General features: G+C 38.1%; 1 protein-coding gene across 3 annotated transcripts; it reads left to right on the forward strand.

The window, feature by feature from the left end:
* Positions 1–734: 734 nt before the first annotated feature.
* hnf4a (hepatocyte nuclear factor 4, alpha) lies at positions 735–22,552 on the forward strand. 3 transcript variants are annotated; one of them, XM_051425749.1, is made up of 10 exons: positions 735–863; positions 17,770–17,944; positions 18,609–18,703; positions 19,118–19,224; positions 19,315–19,470; positions 20,105–20,192; positions 20,320–20,472; positions 20,617–20,853; positions 20,973–21,095; positions 21,531–22,552. In XM_051425749.1, the coding sequence occupies exons 1-10, from the start codon at positions 815–817 to the stop codon at positions 21,671–21,673; spliced, it is 1,326 nt and encodes a 441-aa protein (XP_051281709.1). In that variant the 5' UTR covers positions 735–814; the 3' UTR covers positions 21,674–22,552. The 3 variants fall into 3 exon arrangements, with proteins under 3 accessions (XP_051281709.1, XP_051281710.1, XP_051281708.1); XM_051425750.1 differs by lacking the exon at positions 735–863 and adding an exon at positions 6,886–7,088; XM_051425748.1 differs by lacking the exon at positions 735–863 and adding an exon at positions 16,561–16,730.
* Positions 22,553–22,574: the final 22 nt, after the last annotated feature.

Genomic DNA, 22,574 nt, shown 5'->3' on the forward strand with positions numbered 1-22,574 from the left:
CTTTCTATCAGGTGACACACAACACATAAAGACCATAAAAACAACAGTGATGTTGATGTATCCTGAATATGTCTTAATATTGACCAGCTTGTCTGAGTAAATCATGTTAAAACACCGACATTTCTTCTGAGATGAAATTATTTATTCTCGCCTGTGAAATTTTAAAAGCCTGTTTGCCTGCAGCTGTTATCCGTTTCTGACAGAGGAAATAAGGTTTTAAAATTAGATTTCAGTGGGTGTCTTGCTCACCACAGGTGATTCAGGCCCAATCACAATGACAGCTAAGCAGTAAGTGACTTTTTTCCCCTCAGTCAAAACAAAACTGATGACGTCACTCATCATACACAGTTTGCTCGCTGCCACCCTCAGTACATTCTCCACTCCTCTCTGTCTTTTATGTCACTCCCCACCCTCTCGCTTTCTCTCTCCTTTTTGTATAAACTCAGTTTCTTATTCAATGCTCTTATTCACTCCTAATCTGTATGTGGAGAAACTGATGTTTGGTGATGAGAAAGAGCGAAAGGAACATGATAACTTTATGTCTATTTGAGTTTCTATCATCATGTTGCCTTAGTTACAGCTGCTATATAGATTGGTGTCCATACGAGCCTGGTTACTGTTTAACCTCCCCACCCACATTTGCCCAGATTAGGAAAATCAATAAGATAACAGCGGCAACACCGGCCTTACCTTGCACCAACAACACCCTTCTCACACTACAGCACCCTGCGCCAAACTTCCACATTTTACACCTTATGGTGAGGGAGGAAAAAGTGGATTTAAAACACATGCTTGAGAGGAAGCAGAGGACGACATGGTCAATGTAAACACACAAGTCAGTTCAAGTATGGAACTTCCATTAGGTGAGTACACACTTTTACTGTTTTAATGCTGAGTGACAAAAAAAGAAAGAAGGTAGAAGGTAGCAGCTGCTTGCTTTTTCTTTCTTTTCAGTGGTTTGTGCAGCAGCCGTTTGCTCTGCTGGATCACAACAGATTCAGAATGGAAATATCATCGCCATTTGTGTCTGCCTTTTTCACACGGCTGTAATCCAGGAGGTGTGTCAGAGATATGGAGGTTCTTAAAAAAGGGCCATGGGAGCCGGGCCTGATGGTGATGATGGTACAGAGGTTTTGAGATGTCTGAGCTGTTCGAGTACATCGAGTCTGAGGGGGTTTACGGGGGGATTGAAATGGTTTGGACATGATGTTGTTGGTGCAGTTTTGAGAAGCTGCTGTAGTGGATGAAGTCAGGGTGTGTTTTTAATCTCAGTGCTGGAAGAATTACTTAGATCCTTTATTTAAATAAAAGTAGAAAGGTTTTAAAATATTCAATTACAAGTAAAAGTCCTGCATTCAAAATGTAAAGATAAAAAAGTAAAAGTAAGAAAGTAAAAGTACTCATTATGCAGAAGTGTTATGTTATTATAGAATAGTTTTATCTCCACCTGGGGATCATGTGTTTGGTTGTGTGTGTGTGTGTGTCTGTCCGCAGCTAATCTCGCATGCTACTGGACCAATCAGCGTCATATTTTTTGTGCACATTTATGACTGTATGCTCAAGAAGCTCTTGTGGTTGCGGTGATTCACAAGTTTTGAAAACCTATTTTACTGACTGCTCTGTTTTATACTGCCACTGACTGCTGACTCCTCACTCCTCCCAACTGGCCAGTAGGGAAACGATATGCATTACGACATAGCTAAAGGCAATCGGCTAGGCTAAAAACAAGGATTACCTTCTCTGTTGCAGGCCCCATTTTTGGCCTTTCCTCTCCTCTTGAACCAGAGTATCTGCAGATGTTATGATCCACTCAAGTTAGATACAATAGAGATGAATAAGACCCCCATTTTTGTTTTCTTCACCCCCCTCTTGACTGTAAGGGAGCTGTTATAGATCCTGTAATGATTGGCTGTACATTGTAAAGTGTACAGATGGTGTGTGTTTGTGCCGCACATAACACAGTTTTGACTGTTTGTGTAGAGAAAGAGATATACAGCTACTAAAATGTAAATGCCAAACAGGTTTGTGTAGAGTTCACTTAGTATATAGGCCTGTACATTTATACTACCATATATCCAACCTTAAATTTAAATTTCTGAGCTCTTTATAGGAGGCAGCATTTGAGTTACAAATATACACACAACAACAAGAGAGGCAGAGGATCCAGTTACGTCGAGGCATTTAAAAAAAAAAAGAAGAATATGAAATGCAAGATTAAAGTCGTCAATGACAGAACAGTCTGAATTGACTCAGTAGTCTGCAGTGTGTTTAGCATCCGTATACTTTCCTACGTACTGCCGATCATAGCGTTGTAATGTGTCACATCATCTGTACATGCAGGACCCTCAGCGGATCTGCAGGCCGAGCTCTGCAGTCCACTGAGTTCACTGTTCTCGTATTATTCTGTGTTTATCTCTAACAAAGACACGTGAGAGCATTTTAATGTAGTTTGTCAATGTGGAGCCAATTGCTTTGTATGTTACTGGGTAGGTTAGAAGCACCTTCTGCATCACATAATATCAGCAGTGTTAACTGTGAGCATCAAATAAATGTAGTGGAGTAAAAAGTACAGCATTGAAGTTTAAAGTAGTAACTGAAAACACTGAAAAATGAAAGCTTAGATGAAACTTTGATGAAGCTCACATATTGCTATGGCCACAGGATAAACACAGAACAAACACAAGAGTTCTTTAACATCACAGAAATCCCCATCAGTCACATCTCTCTTCACACTGCTGCTACTGGCTACTTCTGTTCCCTGTGTGATGTCTGCTTTGAACCATGTCATTGAAAGCAAATGCCCCACTGTACTTACTACCTCTCACACCAGCTTTCACGTACAGCAGTTGATGGGGGTTTTGTCTTCACTCTCATGGTCACTGAATGATTTGCATGTCACACTGGGGGTGGTGATGCAAATTCATTTTCACAAAGCTCTGGATTGATTAAAGTGGTTGTCCTTATACAGAAGTTACTATCTGAAGTCTGCAGCGCTGAAGGTTTCCTGGAAGGAGAGTTTGTTTTGTTAAATAGTGTATTGGTTCATGTTAGATTTTACAACAGGTTTATCCTACACCTCTACTGCATTAATCCATCAGTATTACACCTGCTGCATGCCTGGTCACAGAGAGTGGTGCAGCAAAATTCATCCTTTTAGTTAGTTTGTGACACTGTTTTCTTGTTCATCCAAATGTCACCATGTGATCAGACAGTGATGTGTAACATAAATAAATGCAGCGCAAATTATTTGGTTTGTTAAAAATCCTTTAAAAAATCATCCTCATTTAACTCCTCCTACTTGTTGTCAATAAATTGCATCACATCTCATTACTGAGCCACTGGGTGACATCTTCTTTCATTATGATGAACAGAGGCACTATTTTGGCTCGATCCCTCATACAACATCCTGTTAATACTCACTGCAGCAGCAACTGTGTATTAATCCGCCGCTGAAAATAGTCCTCAACAAACGCACTGTTTACTCCTGTTTGTATAATGTTTTTAAAAAAAACTACAATGCCCAGCTGTTTGAGGACAGTACTGAGATGTTTTTTAAACATGAGATTATATATTTATGACCTCTTTTTAAAGATTTATGTCTTTAGTGGGAACAAATGGACTACAGTAGAGAAGTCAGAAAGTATGATAAATGGATTATCTTTATACTTTAAACTACAAAGAAAATCAGAGGATGCAGTGGATGGTTGGTTGCATTTTGGTTTATCATATGAGTTTAAAAACCGGTGACACTGATCTCTACTACTCACCTCATTCAGCCATGACCACAAAATGATCTCACCTCAGGCACTGCACTGTTTTTGAATACAATAGCAACATTATCTGAAAGGATTTGTTTACCCTCAACAGGATACGCTCAGCAAATGTTCCAAAACCAGAACATTTATGTTACAAATGCATTCTTTGGCAGCGACCTACACTAAGCTTCTTCTTGGCCTAGATCGAGTTATACTATGCTTCTTTGTCCAGACAGTCAGCTCAGTTTGCTTCAAAACTGTGCTGACTGTTATGTCTCAAGCAAGCTTTACAAATGTAACATACTCAAATTTCCGTGTCATGTATAATGAAAGGGTTAAGGTTTCAACTGCCTGTTTAAACATGTTGAGTAAAGGCAAGATTTAAATACATTTCTATAAAATCTGAGCTATGTCTGGGTATAATTTACCAAAACGGTCTCCCTTATGGCTTTATTCCTCTGACAACCTTTCTCTTCACTTACACTTTATCTACAATACACATAACTTTGTGTCAGACACATGGGGATTAATTGCTCAACGGTCACAACCTGGACAAACTCCCAAGCTTTGCTGTTGGCAGAATCACTTGGTGAATGTAAACATGACAACAGCCGTTCAACAGCTCCTCTGCGGATCTCTGTTTGCCTATGAAGCTGAATGACTTGACAGTGGGTCACAGAGAGGCCTGGCTCTGTAATATACGCCGTCTGAGTGACAGAAGCAAAGTTAACGGTTAAAAATGACTAAACCAGCCTCAGAAACACACAATACCTACTCGTCAAAGGGCCTCAACGCGGCAAAGACTATTCAGGCACTGATGATAAATTATCTTTGTGGCAAATTTGTTACAGTTGTTCATGATTTGTCATTAAAAAAAAACACATAAAGAACTTAAAATGAGATGTAAGTTGATAATGAATTGAAGTTTAAATGCAAATGTGAAAAGTTTGAATAGGTATTTTTGAACTAAAGGCGGTGGTGGAATAAGTATTGAGGTGTTTTACTCTAGCAGAAATAGCAAATACTACGGAAATACTCCAATGTAAGTAAAAGTCCTGCGTTCACTATTTTACTATAGTAGCCTATCATCAGCAAAATGCATTAAGTGGCAAAAGTTTTAGCTTGCCAAGTTAGAGCTAGTTTTAACTAGCTTTTAAACTGCTAACAAAACAGTCCTACTACAAGGTCCATTAGTAGCTTTTAATCATATCACATGATCATCCTCAGCAGATCGAGCTGCCCAGTTGTCATGGAAATATAGATGTTCATTCAAATTTTAAGCGCGTGTAGTGAGATAATTTTGTCAACTGCTGTTTCTAATAGAATTATGTTTAGAGTATATTATAATTCATCATATTTTATTTATATATTATGTGTAAAATATAAATCTATAAAGTAGTGGCTGTGAGTGAGTCATCCACCAATCTCCGGCTCTTACCTCCACATGTTGATGTGTTTTGGGGGAAAATACTGAACCCCACATTGCCACCAGTGTGTAAGTGTGAGGGGTAGTGAATGGGATAGTTTCAACAATAAATGTTTAATTACAGACACACTGAACTTGTTTTAGTTTGAGGCTCATTGTTTGAACTATTATCTTAATGTACAGCACTAGTTTATTTATTAATGAATGAATGAATGAAGTAATTTTTAACATCTGTTGAGCTGCTATATTTTCAGAAAGCACGGACAGATTATTATGACCATGGGCACAGATACACATACAGCCAGACACGTTGTTGTCCCCCCTGTTTGATTCTGAAATGACACTTGACATAAGTGTTTGTCACTCAGCATCTATATGACTGACATACAGTCATATAATATTTGTATTTGCACATTTGCCTTTCTGATGTAAACTGAGTACTTTTACACATATTTCCACTTTAAGACCAAAGACCCTTAACTTTAGGGCCTTTGACACGTCTCACTTTGTCCATCCTGTTTAATCAAATTAACTCAAATTGTAGGCAGAATGTAAAATTTAATGAATCACCAAATATAAATCATTGTTGGATTAAATCTCCAATTTTGCAAGTTAGACATTTTTGACATTCTGAGTGGTGGAAGAAGTACTCAGATCATTTACTCAAAGTCAAAGTATGGTCCAAAAATACTCCATTATGAGAAGCAACAAGGAACATGCTGGTGCTTTTTGGTGACCTGTGCACCTGTAGGTAGTGTTTCCACCACCTTGTTTCATTGATTTCAAGGGGAATTCGGTTGCAGGCATTAAGAATAACTTTATAGAAACAGCCAGTCTTCTCGCTGATGGTTTTGTTTGTTCGTGTGGACCATAAAGAGGCTTCAGTATTAAACTGAGACTGTTTCATGACCAGTTGAAAACTTCTTGTGGTGAGTTTAAATAAAAGTATTATCAGCAAATTGTACTTAAAGTAACAAAAGTACAAATTATTTCACTTCTTTTTTTAACTCTTTCACTGTGTTATATTGTTATAAAATATTGTATTATTCTGCTTTTGTTACTAATGAGATTTTAATGTTGTAGTCCGTCCAGTAACTGTCAAATAAATAGTAAAAAGTGCAATATTTCCCACTGAAGTTAAGTATTAAGTATAAAAATACTCAAGTAAACTGGGTCAAAATTGTACTTGGGTACAATACTTGAGTAAATGTACATTCCACCACTGCTTTTTCTTGATGTCTGTCATCTGGATTAACGGATTTTGAACGTAAACTCATTCAGTTTACTGTAATGACAAAGTGTGTGACTGTGTCAACAGAAGGAAAGTACTTTTACTTTCCCTTTCACCAGTTTGTGAGTCTCCATGTGACATCAACATAAACTTGAACTCTAAAACAATTGATTATAAAATAAGATTAATAATACAAATACCTACTGCAGTGTGGAAAGTATTAAACTTGTGTTTTAGAGAAGTTACAGCATCGTCCTAGAGAACGAATCACTCAGCTAATGAAGTGAAATATAATCCACATTGTAATAAAATATCTGGTGTTTAACAGAGGCAGAAAGCCCAATTAGCCTGTTCGGAGGGTGGGTATTACACACTGCTCACTTGACACTATTAATCCGGGTGTTCAAGTCTCCAATCAAATCTCATTGTGACAGGCATTAGAGGATTATCCCTGGGTGCCGTGGGCCCTAACAGCCGGCCCGGTGGCCCCGGCAAACAGCTCTATCCAGTAACAGTGGCCCAGTGCTTCTCCTCCCAGCCTGCCTCAGCCTGGCCGGGCCCGAGAGAGCCGCTGAGGCTCATGGGCCTTCGCTCAGCTGGCCGGCTCACTGTCAGGGCTCGGCCTTCAGAGGGATGTATGGCCAGGATGGGATGCTGCACTTCAACCCAGGTCCAGGTAATGGAAACAGAGAGAACTCTGAGTATGTAGATTATTCCTGAATCGAGGGCGAATAACAAGCTGCTGTTTGTGAATTAAAACCATGAAGCCGTGGAGAGTAAAGCTGCTGAGAGGCTAACAAACCAAACACAGTGGAAATTAATACAGTAGTTATTAGTTATTTTCTGCTTTATCGCTGCTTCGATCCATCGAAAGAAATGTGTTGTAGAACAGAAGAGAGAAAAGCTTTAAACTGTTTACAAGAGCTGCTTCGCTGAGGAAAACATTTAAGGGCAGAAATCGACCACAAATTCATGTTTATTAAGTTAAAATATCTTGACAACCCCGATTATTGGATCTTATGTGAGGAATATTTTGGTCACAGAGTAACTCGGTGATTTAACAGTATGACAACAAGTAACAAGTATGAGTTGGGTTAACATTGAGTTGAGTGTGGACTTTGTGTGTCCACATGATGGCAGCAGTAAGTAGTGATTTCATATTGGCTGACTGACAGTGGTAGATGGTAACTGTACTCAAGTACCAGACTTTTGAGGCACTTAGTGGTAGAAACGAACAAAATATTTACTCATTCAGTGAAGTGAGATATAATTGAACTTCACTAAAGTATTTCTATTTGATACTTTTACTGCATTTCAGAGTAAAATCTTGTACTTTTTATTCCTATACGTTTATCTGCAATGAGCTTATAAAATCTAATCACCCAACTGTATAACTGTTCCTGTAAGGTGTCCTTGAGTGCTTTTATGGGTGCCTATAAATAAAATGCATTATTATTATTATTATTATTAATGAACAGTTAGCTCTCCCAAGTTCAACATAATATATCCCAAACTGAATTGTTTAATAAGATAAAACTATACAAAAAAAACTTTAACTTCTGATATTTGAAGTAGATTTTGTTACACTTGCACTTTTCTCAAATGAGATTGTAAATAGAGGATTTTTATTTGTAATTGAGTATTTTAATATTGCAGTTTTGCCACTTTTACTTAACTAAAGGATCTGAATACTTCTGCAGAGGTCTGCAGCTGCAATTTGAATGCACATCTACATCATCCTGACATTTTGTACTTTTTAACATAGAACGTAACTTTTACTTTGTATTATTTTCACTGTCTCTTTTTGTACTTTTGAAATACTTTTTCCACCACTGTTGATAGGCCTGTGGGAGTGCAGTCACAGAAAAAGGTTAACTTGTGACATTGAAATAAAGAAATGAGAGCGTGATCAGACGACAGAGTTAGTTTGTTCAAAGAGAACGAGACCAGCAGAGCGCAGCATGTGACTTCAACAGTGAATGAGCACTGAGGAAAATTAGCTGATGAACTTCTTAAACATGCATCAGTGTTACTGATGGCAGCGGGATTTTCATCAGATCAATTGTGTGTTTTCTTTCTTGATTTAAGCAAAAACAAATTGCATTAATCAGTTAATCAGTTTTGGATGAAGTCCTCTTTGATTTAGGCCCTGTGCTGACAGGATAACGTTGAATTCCTAAATATTTAGTGCCTTGTTATTCAAAGTGTGGAGGTTAAATGTCTATTGATTGGCTCATGGCTGAAGGACCTATAGAGAATCAGAGAGATAAAAGTACTCAGAGCAGAGCTGCTGACAGAGGCGATTGGGCCGGCAGTCAAAATGAATTCTCAGCAAAACAGAGTTAATGATTACAGAGGCTTATCACAAACTGTGATTGATTTACGTCTTGCATGGGTCTTCATGTTTATTGATGCAATTGTTTACTTATTTGGTACACAGAGGCGACTTTAGTTTGTCAGTCTGACTGGATGTGGGACAAGATGAAGCATGTTTTGGTGAATTAAATATTTTATCTTGAGAATATTGCCTGAAACATACTGCTGAAGCATTAGTTCGGCCTCATAAATATGTGACATGAAGAAAAGTGAATGAGAACTAAAAAGACAAAAGTTAGTTCCTGTAAAAAACAAAAAGCACAGTAGTTGCTATAAGCAAATTTTTTAGATAGAAAGAGAGAGCAAACAATATCAGAAGTAATTTGAAAAGAAACAGTATTGACTTCGTACCTCCTTCATTTATTTACCTACATTTAATAACCCCTTCACACTATGAGATACTGAACAACTAAATAGGCACTTGTGGTTTATCATTACCCTGAGACCAAATAGTCATCATGAGTGAAGATGAAATGACAACTCTCTGAGAACTGATTTCAACTTCTTGACATTTTTCCATTTATTTAAATCTTTAAAAACACAGTTAAGTTAAACACCCCATTAAAAGTCAGATTATATGACTGAAAGAAACATTTAACAGTACATTTTCATCTTTGTAATTAACATGTAAACGCCTCTTCTGGGGATCTGTTTGGCAACCTGATTATATCCATACATATATTTGTTGTTCTAGCACAAAACACCTCAAAACTATAAACCCAACACCACAATAGGGCATGAATTGACTTTGGGTAACAGGGTTTTAAGGCCTCTGAGGACAGATAATCTTATGTTGAGGTATATAATGCTATTATTTGACAGGAAAAGGGAAAAATAAGTTATTTAGCTGAGCTGCATGAGAGTAATTTCCACTATAAAAGCAGGAGGAAGGTACACAACTTGTCAGACTAAACACACAAACATAACACTATTAGGAAATTCATTTTCTTTAAAAAGAAAAAGAAAGATAATCGGATCTTCACAAAAATAATCAATCTGTGTCATTACAGGCATGAAATGAATTAATAAATATTCCAGTGGCACATGAAACTCTGATATTCCTGCGGTCAGCCACAGGGGCTTGCATAAGCTGTGTTATTTGCAGATAGTTATCTGTTGACAAGGTCTTTGCCATGACACTCTACTCACCTATCTCCTCCATCTACTGCAGGAGAGCAGAGCAGCAGCCCTTTTCTGCTGGCCTCAAATCTGCTGCAGCCAGCACATTGTCTCCTTCTGTTTTCCTCTTATCAACATCAACACGCTCCTGGATGTGCTTTACAAACACTCACATTTCCCCTGCGGTGCAGCTCTTTCAGAAAGAAACAAAATAAGTCCCCAGACAGTATATATTCCACATCTTATTAACTCTTCCAGGCCACCATGATCGTTCTTTTTCCTCCCAGCTGCTGGTTCCTTGTATTTTGATTTTACTATGTTGCTTCCTAGCCGCCCGCCTTTGAGTTCGGACTTGGGGAAATGAAATGTAGTCATTGAGGAGAAGGTACAAATAGGCAGTGGTTGCAAATGGAGTTTGGTCAGTGGTCGGAGATTCCTATTCAGAAGATAGACAGGACTTTGTTCACAAACTGGAGTTTGAAGTTTCAAAGGGGAGAATCACACAAGTGTTACATCAGGTCTCAGCGAGCCTTTGACTTTTAGCCCCGGGGCAGGAGTTTGGGTGACTGATTATAAGACAGCATTCTCTGGTCCATCACATTTCAACATGGCAGTCTCCCACTGTTTTCAGCAAGATTTAATAATGTCAGCTGCAGTTATTATCAAAGTGTTGTGGAAAAAAATTCAAGCTTGAATAACTGTTTCATTTATTTTCTGCTCACAAACATTATAATAAGACAAAGTTATTCTATTCAGCAGTGAACAACATACACACAGCACACAGATATTCAACAAAAAAACACACAAAAACAGTAGAAAATTAAATAAAAGGCAGAAACTGAATCCAGCATGAGACAAAAACATATACAATTAAATCAATATATAAAATGTAATACAAACACACAATGTTTTATGCATCAAACTGAAGCGTTACACACAGAATCAAAACATTTTAATATAATATAATTTTCATCTTTATCAACCCAAATTGACAGACTATTAACTCTTCTACATTACAGACTTGCAAGTTGTACAATTATTCTGGTATTACTTAATATACAAATAGTTAATTTTCACTAAAATAAAAAATATTGTATTACTTACCATCTCTCATGTTTACATTTCCTTTACGTGTTTAATATATTCAGTATCGCCTCCACGTGCATTGACCGTATTTAGATCCAATCAAAAAACTTAACCCTATTAGCAATGTTTAACCACTTTAATGATTTTAAATGTCTTATACTATAGTATAAGTATACTTAGTATAGTACAAAGTAGCTACAAGAAACTTTCATTTTCTTTGGTGAACTTTCAGTCTTTGAGCGGTGATGTTTCTACAACCTGGTTTACAATCCAACCTGGTGGCAAACATTAAGAATTACTATACAGAAACAGCCAATCTTATCGCTGATGGTCTCGTTTGTTTATGTAGGTCATATAGAGACATCAGCATTAAGTTGAGACTGTTTCATATCCAGTTAAAAACTTCTTTAAGTAAAATAACAGAAGTATCAGTAAAAAGTAACAAAAGTAAAAATGCTCACATAGTTTCTTTCACACAATATTATAAAACATTATATTATTCTGTTTTTATCAATAGACAGTTAAAAATTTCCATTTAATACATTTAAATAGCCTCTAAAATACATCACCAGTCATAAAAACATCATCTTATTTTGTACAATTTGAACAAAATGTCTTCTGTAGAAAGATAATGGTAATAATAAAAGTCTGCAGCCACCATAGCACAGGGTTCAGCAACTTTTACTATCAAAAGAGCCATTTCTGGCCAAATATAAATAGATAAATCTGTCTGGAGTCGCAAAATATCTTTGAGCCTTATAATCTTTATTTCTCCAGCATGTCGATAAGCCAGCAGTGTTGGTGAAAGCAAAGAAATCTGTCCACGCACAATTAAATTCATTATTTTCCTCCATGACTTTTATTGTATTTCTATTCTATATTCTATTATAGCCTCACTAGAGAGACTCCAGACTAGTAGCCACTGCTATTAAGCTTCAGCAAAATATGGAGGAAAAGGCGTCAGGTCAGGACATAACACATATTTCAGTTGGGTGTGTTATTCGGTGTGTAATGGGTAAACATTTTTACAATTCAAAAATGTTAAGAATCCCTCTATGCCTACAACAGTTATTAATGTTCATTTATTGCCATGTAATTTCTTTTGTCCCAGCCACAGGGAGACATTGGAGAAGAGTGCGTACCCCGACACTAGAACCTCGGTGAGGCCTAGACACAGTAGTGCTTTTAGCTAAATGCTAACGTCGGGATGCTTACGTGCAGTTTTGCAGGAATTTCATTGTGTATGTTTGTCCAAACTTTCATGACAATCCATCCAATAGTTGTTGAGATATTTTAATCTGGACCAAAGTGGTGGACCGACCAACAGACAGGCAAACAATCTTAGACCTAGATGTCGCTTGTTTTTCATTCTAGACATACATGACATCTTTATTTCAACTAACATCAAAGGAATCGTTTGACATTTAGGGAAATATCCTTATCTTTTCTTGCCAAGAATGAGATGAGAAGATTGACACCAGATATTGATTTTATCATCTAACTCTCATCAAGAGAGGAAATTAGAGCGTTTCCCAAAATGTCAAGCTATTCCTATATATATATATATATATATATATATATATTTAGACTTTTTTGAATATTTTTGTCACAGCAGCTGAACGATTCATCTTGAGTAGAACATATCAATATAGTGACTTATATATAAATATGCTATAACTAATCTGTTCACATGGGTTTGTGGTACAGCCTCCTGCACATGTCAGTCCAGCCATGTGTCCTGTGGCAATGTAGGTACAGTATGTTAAAACAAACCCCTCCACCTTAAAAAATGCAGATAAGTTGGGAGAATTTGGAGCTAAGCTGCCCGTATCTGACACATCAGAACAGTTTGTCGGTTTCGTGATTAAGAAAGCTGTAACTGTGCAGATTATATTTTATTGTCCTGTATATGACTGTTCCTTGAGGAGTTCACAGAAGGTTGAGATGGGAGCAGCGATAAAAGCACTTTAATGACAGAGAAGATAAGATTTGCTCCGAGTGACTCATTCATAGCTCCACACTGATTCTCCCATCCTCTCCCCCCGCCTCCCCCTCCCCCTCCGCTGGACGCTTTGAAATAATCAGCGCACTTCTTGAGCAAATATGGACATTGCAGAAGAGCAGCACAGATCGAACGTGAAGCAATGTTGTAATGGACGACCTCTGTACACACAAGTGAAACAACATGCTCCAGTTGAGCTGCGGTTCGATGCAGGGAGTGCATAAATAGCTGCTAATCATTTTCTCATCATGGGCGTAGTTTCTATTGAGTTAATCAGGTTGTTAAAGATCCAAACAGCGTTTAATTACTGTAAGGCCTAAAGATCAATGGATCTAAACCTGCGACCGTATCTGAAGTTTTTGTAGGTTTAATCACATGCTGTCAGTTCCATTTTCATTTCTGATTGGATTACTGTAAGAGGGGGGCTTTGTCAACATTTAATCACTGAACAGATCATCTCGGAATCGTGTACAGGAGCCTGCGGGAAGGTTATGGTGTTTGCCTGCTGGGAGAAAAATAATTTTATGAGCACCCAGTATAATTTGAGTGTATGGTTAACAAGTTCACCTATGTGGGGGTTTACTGCTTCGGAGGTCTGGCTGAACTTGGGATCGTTGACCTATTGCTATGTACTGGCACTTTCTCTTCAAATACAGGACTACTGTTTGCTGTGTGACATGTAAGAGGCGTCCTCTTTGCGCAAGCAGAAAATCCGATTCAGGATAGTGTCCTTCAAAAAGTCTCGTGTGAAAAACACCTAAAAAACTGAAAGAATGTTTGTTTTCTGACCAGTGTCAGTTTTCATATACAATGAATTATTTTAGATTCTCACTTAAAAACGTGAGACACATTTTACTCCAGATTAGATGGAAAATTAACAAAGATTATAACGCCTCCTATAAAGGATCAATAATTGTCCTATTAACAGTTAGATAATGATGAGTACCACAGTATAACATAGCTGTAATACTATGACATTCATCTTTACACACATTTACAAATCACTCAAGATTCATGAAGACATGTTGAACTTGAAGCTTCATTTACTGGATTTTGTCCAGTGGTTTCATCCACATCTTTTTGGGTTTCATAATAAAACCATATCTATTAACCTCATTAACTGACTGCTTTTTGACTACAGTATGCCCAGATTAAACCGATGTCACTTGGCCATTTAAGTATTTATACAGTCTACAACACTTCTCCCATTTATTAAACAGCATATAAACACATAATACATTGTTTTAACCCCTTATAATGTAGTTGTAAGATGATATCAGAACATTTTAAGTGTTTATTAGTGTATTAAATGTTTCATACCTATATAAAACATTATAACAGCTGTATTATATGAACACAGCTCAGCCTTCCATCCTTGTAGATCATCCTAAATGTGAAACACTGGACCTTTAATTAACACTTTAAAACTACGTAATAGTGTATCATTGTTATTATAAACCATATGTTAAGAGTAGTGTTTTCATTTTTATTGATATTAAATGTGGCATTTGTTCCACGTGTAGAAATGTAAATCACATCCAAATGGACAATTAACACAGCCACAAACATTCAATTTCATATTCAAATATATTATATATATATTATATTCAAATATATTATATATATATATATAATATATATATATATATTATATATATATATATATATACATATATATATTTGAAATCATATGCAGAGTTACATACATCAGTGGATCACAAACTTCTCCTCAACATCACCTGTCATGTTACAAATGTGTATCTTGAAGTCGATATTAAACTGGACGTTGTTTAAAAGTATTACATCAATATATTATATAACAATATAACAATATATATGCTGACAAAGGTTGGTGTGAGGCAGTTTGTTATTTATTGTGACAATAGATACACTAAAGATCAGCCCAATTATACCACCCCAACCACCAGGCAACTGATGGTTGGAAATCAATGCAACACATCAGTTTTTGATTTAGCGATTGATTTAGACGAGCTCGTTCTAATTAAAAATCCTTTGTTTTTTACGAAAGAAGAACTTGTACACGCAAGGATAGAATATATCCGTTTGGCGTTTGTATTCGTCTGAATCATTGAGGAGCAGCTGCCTTTCCAAACAGCAAGAGTTGAGCTTTTGGATCAGCCTCACGTGCACCGTGCATTTTTTTTACAAACAATGAAGTCTTTTACATAAAGGCATCACTTCGCTTTAGCGAGAGTTATTTCCCTCGTTAATAATGCGAGAATTAACTCAGATTTACAGGCGACGTATTATACATGGAAGTAGGTCTGACTATATGAATGATATGGGTTTCCTGTGGTGGATGAAGCATTCAGAACTTTTCCTTATTTATTTATTTATTTATTTATTTATTATTATGTTATTGTTGTTATTACTATTTATACATGAACATATAAGAACCATTCTAAGCTTCCATTAACCTGCTTTATAATAATCTAAATCTAATCTGTAAAATGAGTGACCTCTGACTGTTGACATTTTCTGTTGGAAAATCACATATCCTAGTTAAAGTATGGATATATTGATTGTGTTTGTCTTTGAGTATCTGTCAACCAAATCCAGTTCACTATTTGTTTCATTTTCTTTTTTAATTCAGGCTACGGTTACACGTTAAATGTAAGATACAGTAACACAGTTGAATTCAGTTTGACAGCAGCCTTTATCAGGCTTTCTTTGATGGTTTCCTATAATATTCAGTGTGTGCTTCAGTGTTTAGTTTAATATCTTTGCAGAGGAGCGTCAGTGTGGATCTGCAGTGGCAGAGTTTGATAGACTCTTCATCTCCAGTGTGAACTACATACTGAAGTTCAGGTGCAGTGTTTGAATATACAGAAGCTCCTGGGAGTTCTGCTTCACCTGGAAAAGATAAACTACAAATATTTGATGTCTCTTTCATTCTGGCTGTGAGATGAATGTAGTGAGGTAAAAAGAACATCGTTTCCCTCTGAAATGAAGAAGAGTGGAACTATAAAGTAGCATAAAATGGTCTCCCCGCAGAAACACGAAACTAAGCTGCACTTTCATTTGGTCTTGACTGCTTTATAGCATAATGTGGATGCCATAATTTGTGTGCATGTGATAACAGCATGCAAGTGTTATAAAATGAACTGGTTTGAAGTGGTGAAGCAGTGATTTGGCAAAGGGCTGAGCTGATATAGCTCTCATGGAGGAATTGTTAATCCATTACTGACAGAGAACCAAGAAGAGATGGCAGATATCAAAGTTGTGCTATCTCTTCTGAAAAAAAAAAAAAAACTAAAAAAAACAACAACCCTATGATCCTCCATTGAAGGGGTTAGTTAACCATTAACCAGAGAGACACTCCACCTCTCCTCTGGTTAGCGGCACGAGGGAAGGAGGAGAATGAGCTCTGCTGTCAGTCACTGGTCTCCTCTTTGACACCAGTAAGTCCCCATCATACTCAACTGGGCCAGGGAGCTACCTTGTTACTGGGCGGAGCTAGGCTCAAAAAAGAGGGTGGAGGGGTGGGGGGTTAGTGGAGGTGTGTGGGGGTGTAAGAAGGGAAGGGGGAGGAGGAGGAGGAGGGGGGGCACATTAGCTTCTTGGACAAGTCTTTCTGCCCCACTGTCAGGTAGTTGAGAATTTGTTTGTCCAAAGAACTGACAGACATGGACATGGCAGACTACAGCGAGGCTCTGGACCCAGCCTACACCACGCTGGAGTTCGAAAATATGCAAGTGCTCCCCTTGGGCACAGGTGAGTCAAATATATGCAACTCTGGCGTTGAACTTTGAGACTTTTACTGATTTAAAACTTTGGTCAGGAGAGGACAGAGGGAGTTCTGGCATGAAGTGATAAAAAGGGGTCATTTGTCCATCTGCTCCTGCTCGCAAAGGGATGATCCTGTGCAGTGGTCTTCTTTTATCACCTCTGGCTGCGATAGTAAAACATTAAGAGATTTTGATTTACAAGACTGTACTGTAAGGCTCCATTCTCAGTGCAGGTCTTTTTGGTTGAAGCAATTTGAACCTGTTTCAGCTTGTAGAGTGATGTGGTGTCAGATTGATTGCAGTGGATTGATATTCATCCTCTGATGAAGCATTAGTTTGAGTATCACGACCGTCCATCTCCTGTTACAAACGGTCTGTTCCCACAGACCGAAGAAAAAGGGTTCAGTATTTTGAGAAGTGCACACAATGACACCAACTTATTTATATATGCAGTCTCCCATGACGTCTTGCTGTGATCCTGAGTCTAAAATCCCCAGTGAGACTAAATAAAAAAAAGGAAGCATGCCGGGAAACATTACCAGCCACTCAACTTTTTCATCACTTGCACGTTTCTACTCTGTTATATAAATGTATAATAATAATAATCTGTTGAACCTAATCTATAGCATGTGTCATGACATACTCCCTGATTGATTGACCCGGTCTGATGACTGTGAGGGTGACTAAAAAGAAAACTGTCTCCAGGGATTGCCTTTCCAGAGCTAATCAAGATGACATCAATTATGCTCTGTTTACTCAGTGTGAGCTACTCAGGCAGGTTCTCATGAAGGCTGGTTTTGATCAGCCGTCAGTGGAGCTGATCACTGTATTCACTCCGGCCGTTCACACCTAATGAAATCAATCCAGTTTGACAATCTGTCAAGTAGAAACACTATTTTTCTTGATGATTGTTGACTGCCATCTAATAAAAACACTCTTCCTTTGGTTTCGGGGGTCATCCTGTCACCCTAAAAGTCAGACTGACCTGATGAGACATTTTCTCTCTGTCTTTCTCTCTGTGTCAGACTCCTCACCGGCTGAGAGCACAAACATGAACGCGACCGGCCACCTGGGGGCGGGCGGCCTGTGTGCCATATGTGGAGACAGAGCCACTGGCAAACACTACGGGGCGTCCAGCTGTGACGGCTGCAAGGGCTTCTTCAGACGCAGCGTCCGCAAAAACCACATGTACTCATGCAGGTGAGCACAAATCTACGACTGAAGAGGGGAAATTAAATTAATAATTAATTCATTAATTAATTATTTTCTTCTAATCTTTATCTTTCACTGAAGCAAAGCACTGCACATATGGCCCTGCATGTACAGATAGTTTCCAACTATACACTGGTGTTTGTTTGTTCGTGTGAGTGAAAGAGAGACAAAGCCAAACATTCCTCAGTAAACTGACAATAAATTATACCAAAAAGATCCTTATTGCTTCTGGGGCTGTAACTGACGATTATTTTCATAATAAAATGATCTACAAATGATCTACAAAAGGATTTTCTTTGATGAATTAATTAATCCATTAGTATTTTTTCTATAAAATGGTGAAATATTGCTTGTTTTAGTGTCCCAAAGTTCACATCAGCGTCTTCAAATGTGTTTTGTCCATTAACAGTCCAAAATACAAAGATATGCAGATTACTAGGAAGAAATGCATCAAATGTTCACATTTGAGAAGCTGAAAACCGCAAATATTTGTCACTTGTGCTTAAAAAAAACAACCCAAAACGATTCTTCAATCTTCAAAATCTTTGCTGAATAATTTTCTGTCGACTGACTAATCACTTAATCTCTCCTTCAAGCTCTTTTTTTTTGATTATATGACAACATAAACTAACTAATTCCAAATATTTTCCAGGTTCAACAGACAATGCATTGTGGACAAAGACAAGCGAAATCAGTGCAGATACTGCAGACTGAAGAAATGCTTCCGAGCTGGCATGAAGAAAGAAGGTACAAACTGACTGAATCTACGTGCCTTAGAGAAAAAAACAACTGATTCTCCTGAAAACAGACTTTCCCATTTAATCAGCAAATCACTACCAGAGTGCGAGCTGTCTCCAACTGAACTGACTCATCAGAGTGTGTTGCAATACCCATGAGAGTACTACTTTGTTAATGTTCACTCCGTGGAGCGGAGAAGTCTCTAACCAGCTTATGCTGAGCAAACATTTCCGAGCAATAATGGCCATATACTGATAAACACAACAACCTCTCAAGACATATTTTTCTTTTAAATGAAGTGTTCTTTGTGCAACAGATGAAACATTTTTCAGGTTTTTAAAATCACTTAGTGGCATGAATATTAGACATAATTCTCCTGCCAAGTACCAACTGAACAGTGATCAGTCTGTGTGTGTTTTTTAGCTGTGCAGAATGAAAGAGACAGAATCAGCACCAGGAGATCCAGCTACGAAGACAGCAGTTTACCATCCATCAACGCACTCATCCAGGCAGACGTACTGTCAAGACAGGTAATACCTCCTAAATCATCTTTTGGAATCACTAATAAATCGCCTGTAACAAGGCATCAAATGATTTCACGTCTGCACTGCTTTGTCTAGATCACCTCCCCTGCTCCTATACTGAACGGCGACATCAGGACCAAAAAGATCGCCACAATCACAGACGTTTGTGAGTCCATGAAACAGCAGCTGTTGGTCTTGGTGGAGTGGGCCAAGTACATCCCAGCCTTCTGTGACCTGCCCCTGGATGACCAGGTAATACTCATACACAGACACAGTGTACATAGTTGTATAGACACTCCGGTCACTCATCAACCAGTCTGCTCAAAACCGGAGCTGCAGGAGCACATGGGTATAGACTCAGTAATTCTTCATAAATACATAGAAATGTAGTAGAAAGCAGATAAATAAGCAATTAATAATAGTTAAATGTTCATGTTTACTCTTGTTCAGCTTTGTTGTTCTTGTGAACAATAAATCCCAAATAGTTGGCTGGTAAACCTGATTCTGATCATGTAAAAAAAATCTCTATGAGGAGACTACGAGGGTTTTTTTCTGTCACCCAAAACTTCCAATCCTTCAACCAGGCCAGTTAATGTATTTTAATCCTAAATGAGCTGGTTTTAAAGTTATATCCCCCCCTTCCAAAAAAGTGCAGAATCATTAACAGTGTGATCACCAGGCCTTGGTAACTGATTTGCTGATGTTATATCAGTGAGGGAGCCAGTGTCTTCTGCCGGTTTTTCTCTTTATTTCTTCAGTGAGCTTCAGATTTGGGGATATAGAACCATAAAATACCAAAACAATAAAGAGAACACGTAGAGGTTTGCAGATTTTCACTGAGTTATTATCACATAGCTAATAAGTTAACGTATTCACTGTATTTCAGGTGGCGTTGCTGCGAGCTCATGCTGGAGAACACCTCTTGCTCGGCGCTGCAAAGAGGTCCATGCTATACAAAGACATCCTCTTATTAGGTAAAACTAACACATGAAGGAGTATTTTACCACACACATATTGCCATTATTCATCGCCCTAATCTATCCTGGACTTAATTTTAATAAAGTGTTTAAAATATCTCCCTAAAATGTGATTCTCCTACAGGAAATGACTACATCATTCCCAGAAACTGCCCGGAGTTGGAGGTGGGCAGGGTAGCAGTGAGAATCCTGGATGAGCTGGTGCTTCCTTTCCAGGAGCTTCAGATAGACGACAATGAATACGCCTGTTTGAAAGCCATAGTATTCTTTGACCCAGGTACTGACTTATCTTTAGGGTTGTGTGGGCTACTTTTCAAGCCAATAATATCAGCAAGAAGTTCAAAAGCTTTGGTGTCTGAAGATACAAACGAAAAGTTAACACACTTCTCTTTGTAAACACCCTGCTTTTATTTGCCCACAGATGCTAAAGGTCTGAGTGACCCTGGAAAGATCAAGCGGATGCGATATCAGGTCCAGGTCAGCCTGGAAGACTACATCAACGACAGGCAGTACGACTCTCGGGGCCGCTTCGGGGAGCTGCTCCTGCTGCTGCCGACGCTACAGAGCATCACCTGGCAAATGATTGAACAGATCCAGTTCGTCAAACTCTTTGGCATGGCCAAGATCGACAACCTGCTACAAGAAATGCTTCTTGGAGGTGAGCTCTTTCAGATAATTTGTAACCAGCCATGGTGGAACAATAAGGACAACAGAGGAGACTCTGGCAGTCTTTGTGCACTCAGATATGCTGTAGTAAATTAACTCTTTGTCTCCTAGGTTCTGCCAATGAGGCTCCACATGCACCTCACTCTCTGCACCCTCACCTGGTTCAGGAGCACCTCAGCAGCAATGTTATAGTGGCCAGCAACATGCCAACACCGATCCATAATGGTCAAATCTGTAAGTACAAAAAACATCAGTACAAAAAGTGTAGTACAACTGTTGCGTCTGGAGGTTTTTGTCCATCCAAGTTTGATCAGAAACATTTATCTAAGTGAACTGAAAATGATATTTTAATTAACAGAGACGGACAAATTGTCCTCACCCAGCTCCATGTGCAGCCCGGTCAGGTAGCTGGAAGGACAAACAGGCTTGGCAGAATAATCCTCTAAATTCTTCATGGAAACTAATCTGGCTTATTTTGTCAAAGAGAACTTCTGTTATTCTTTCTTAACATGTTTAATGCTCTGAGAAATTTCACAAAAGTGCTTATTCCTTATCTGAAAATTGTGTTACCCCAAGACATGTTATACCACAGAATGGTAAATATACACCTGCTTATGCCGCAGTTTCTCCCCCTAACTCGCTCCTGTTCTCTTGTGTTCTACTTTTCAGCCACTCCTGAAACCCCAATCCCGTCTCCGCCTACTGCCTCCAGCTCAGAACATTATAAAATGGCTCAGGGGGTCATAGCCACCGTGCCCAAGCAGCCAACCTCCATCCCTCAGCCTACTATTACAAAGCAAGAGGCCATCTAACAATCCTCTTAATCCGTATTCCTTCAGCTTTTTTTTTTATTGTGTTAAACCAGGGTCTTTATATGTAAGTTTATACACAATCAGCCTTGAAGCTGTTAACTTGACTGAAACAATAAAGTAGCTAAATATATAGAATGTAATTGCAATGATGTCCCTTGCAGATTGCTGTTTTTCTTCAGGGATTTGTTTCACGCATGCAGCTGCAGTTGAACTCCAACAGCTCAGCGAAGCCCACACAAAACTATCAGCGTCAGAGCTATAGCCAGTCATGTTCTGCAGGATCAACATAGAAACGTTTGTTGTATATATAGTTGATTATTGGGTAACATCACATCCTTTAGCGTGACCTCAGTGTGTGCAGTAAGGCTTATGTTAGACATGGTGATGTGATCATGTCAGTATTTTATGAATGTTACAACAGGCCTTACATTGTCGTTTATTTAGTGTTGCACAGTATTTTATTTTATGTTCATTAGTGATAAAATGGTGTCCACTTTGAGTAGGAACTGTTCATTTCATCAAAGCTAAAGGAAATCCCAAGAGTGAGTTAAGTCTCTTTTAAAATTCTGTGACAGGACTAAAATATCTGTGGTTTTGTTTTATGTACTTTACAGTAGCAAAATTGAACATGTTAAAATGTAATGGTGAAGTCTGCGGTGCCACTTTGTAAAAGTCACAGGCGGACACACTGAGGAAGTTTCCCAATAATATGTTGTATTGGTTTTTAAAAAAAATATATTATATTTTTTGTTTAGTACTTTGTCGTGGTTTAACTGATGGAATAAATTGTGCCTTGTAACCTGTACTGCCTTACAAAAACAGGCAATGTTTCGCCTTACAATGTGAAGATGAATTAATAAATCTCAAGGTCTATTTTTACATTGCATTTTCAGACCATGTT

Source organism: Dicentrarchus labrax, unplaced genomic scaffold (genome assembly GCF_905237075.1).
Source record: "Dicentrarchus labrax unplaced genomic scaffold, dlabrax2021, whole genome shotgun sequence".
In the NCBI taxonomy this organism is placed as follows: Eukaryota; Metazoa; Chordata; class Actinopteri; family Moronidae; genus Dicentrarchus; species Dicentrarchus labrax.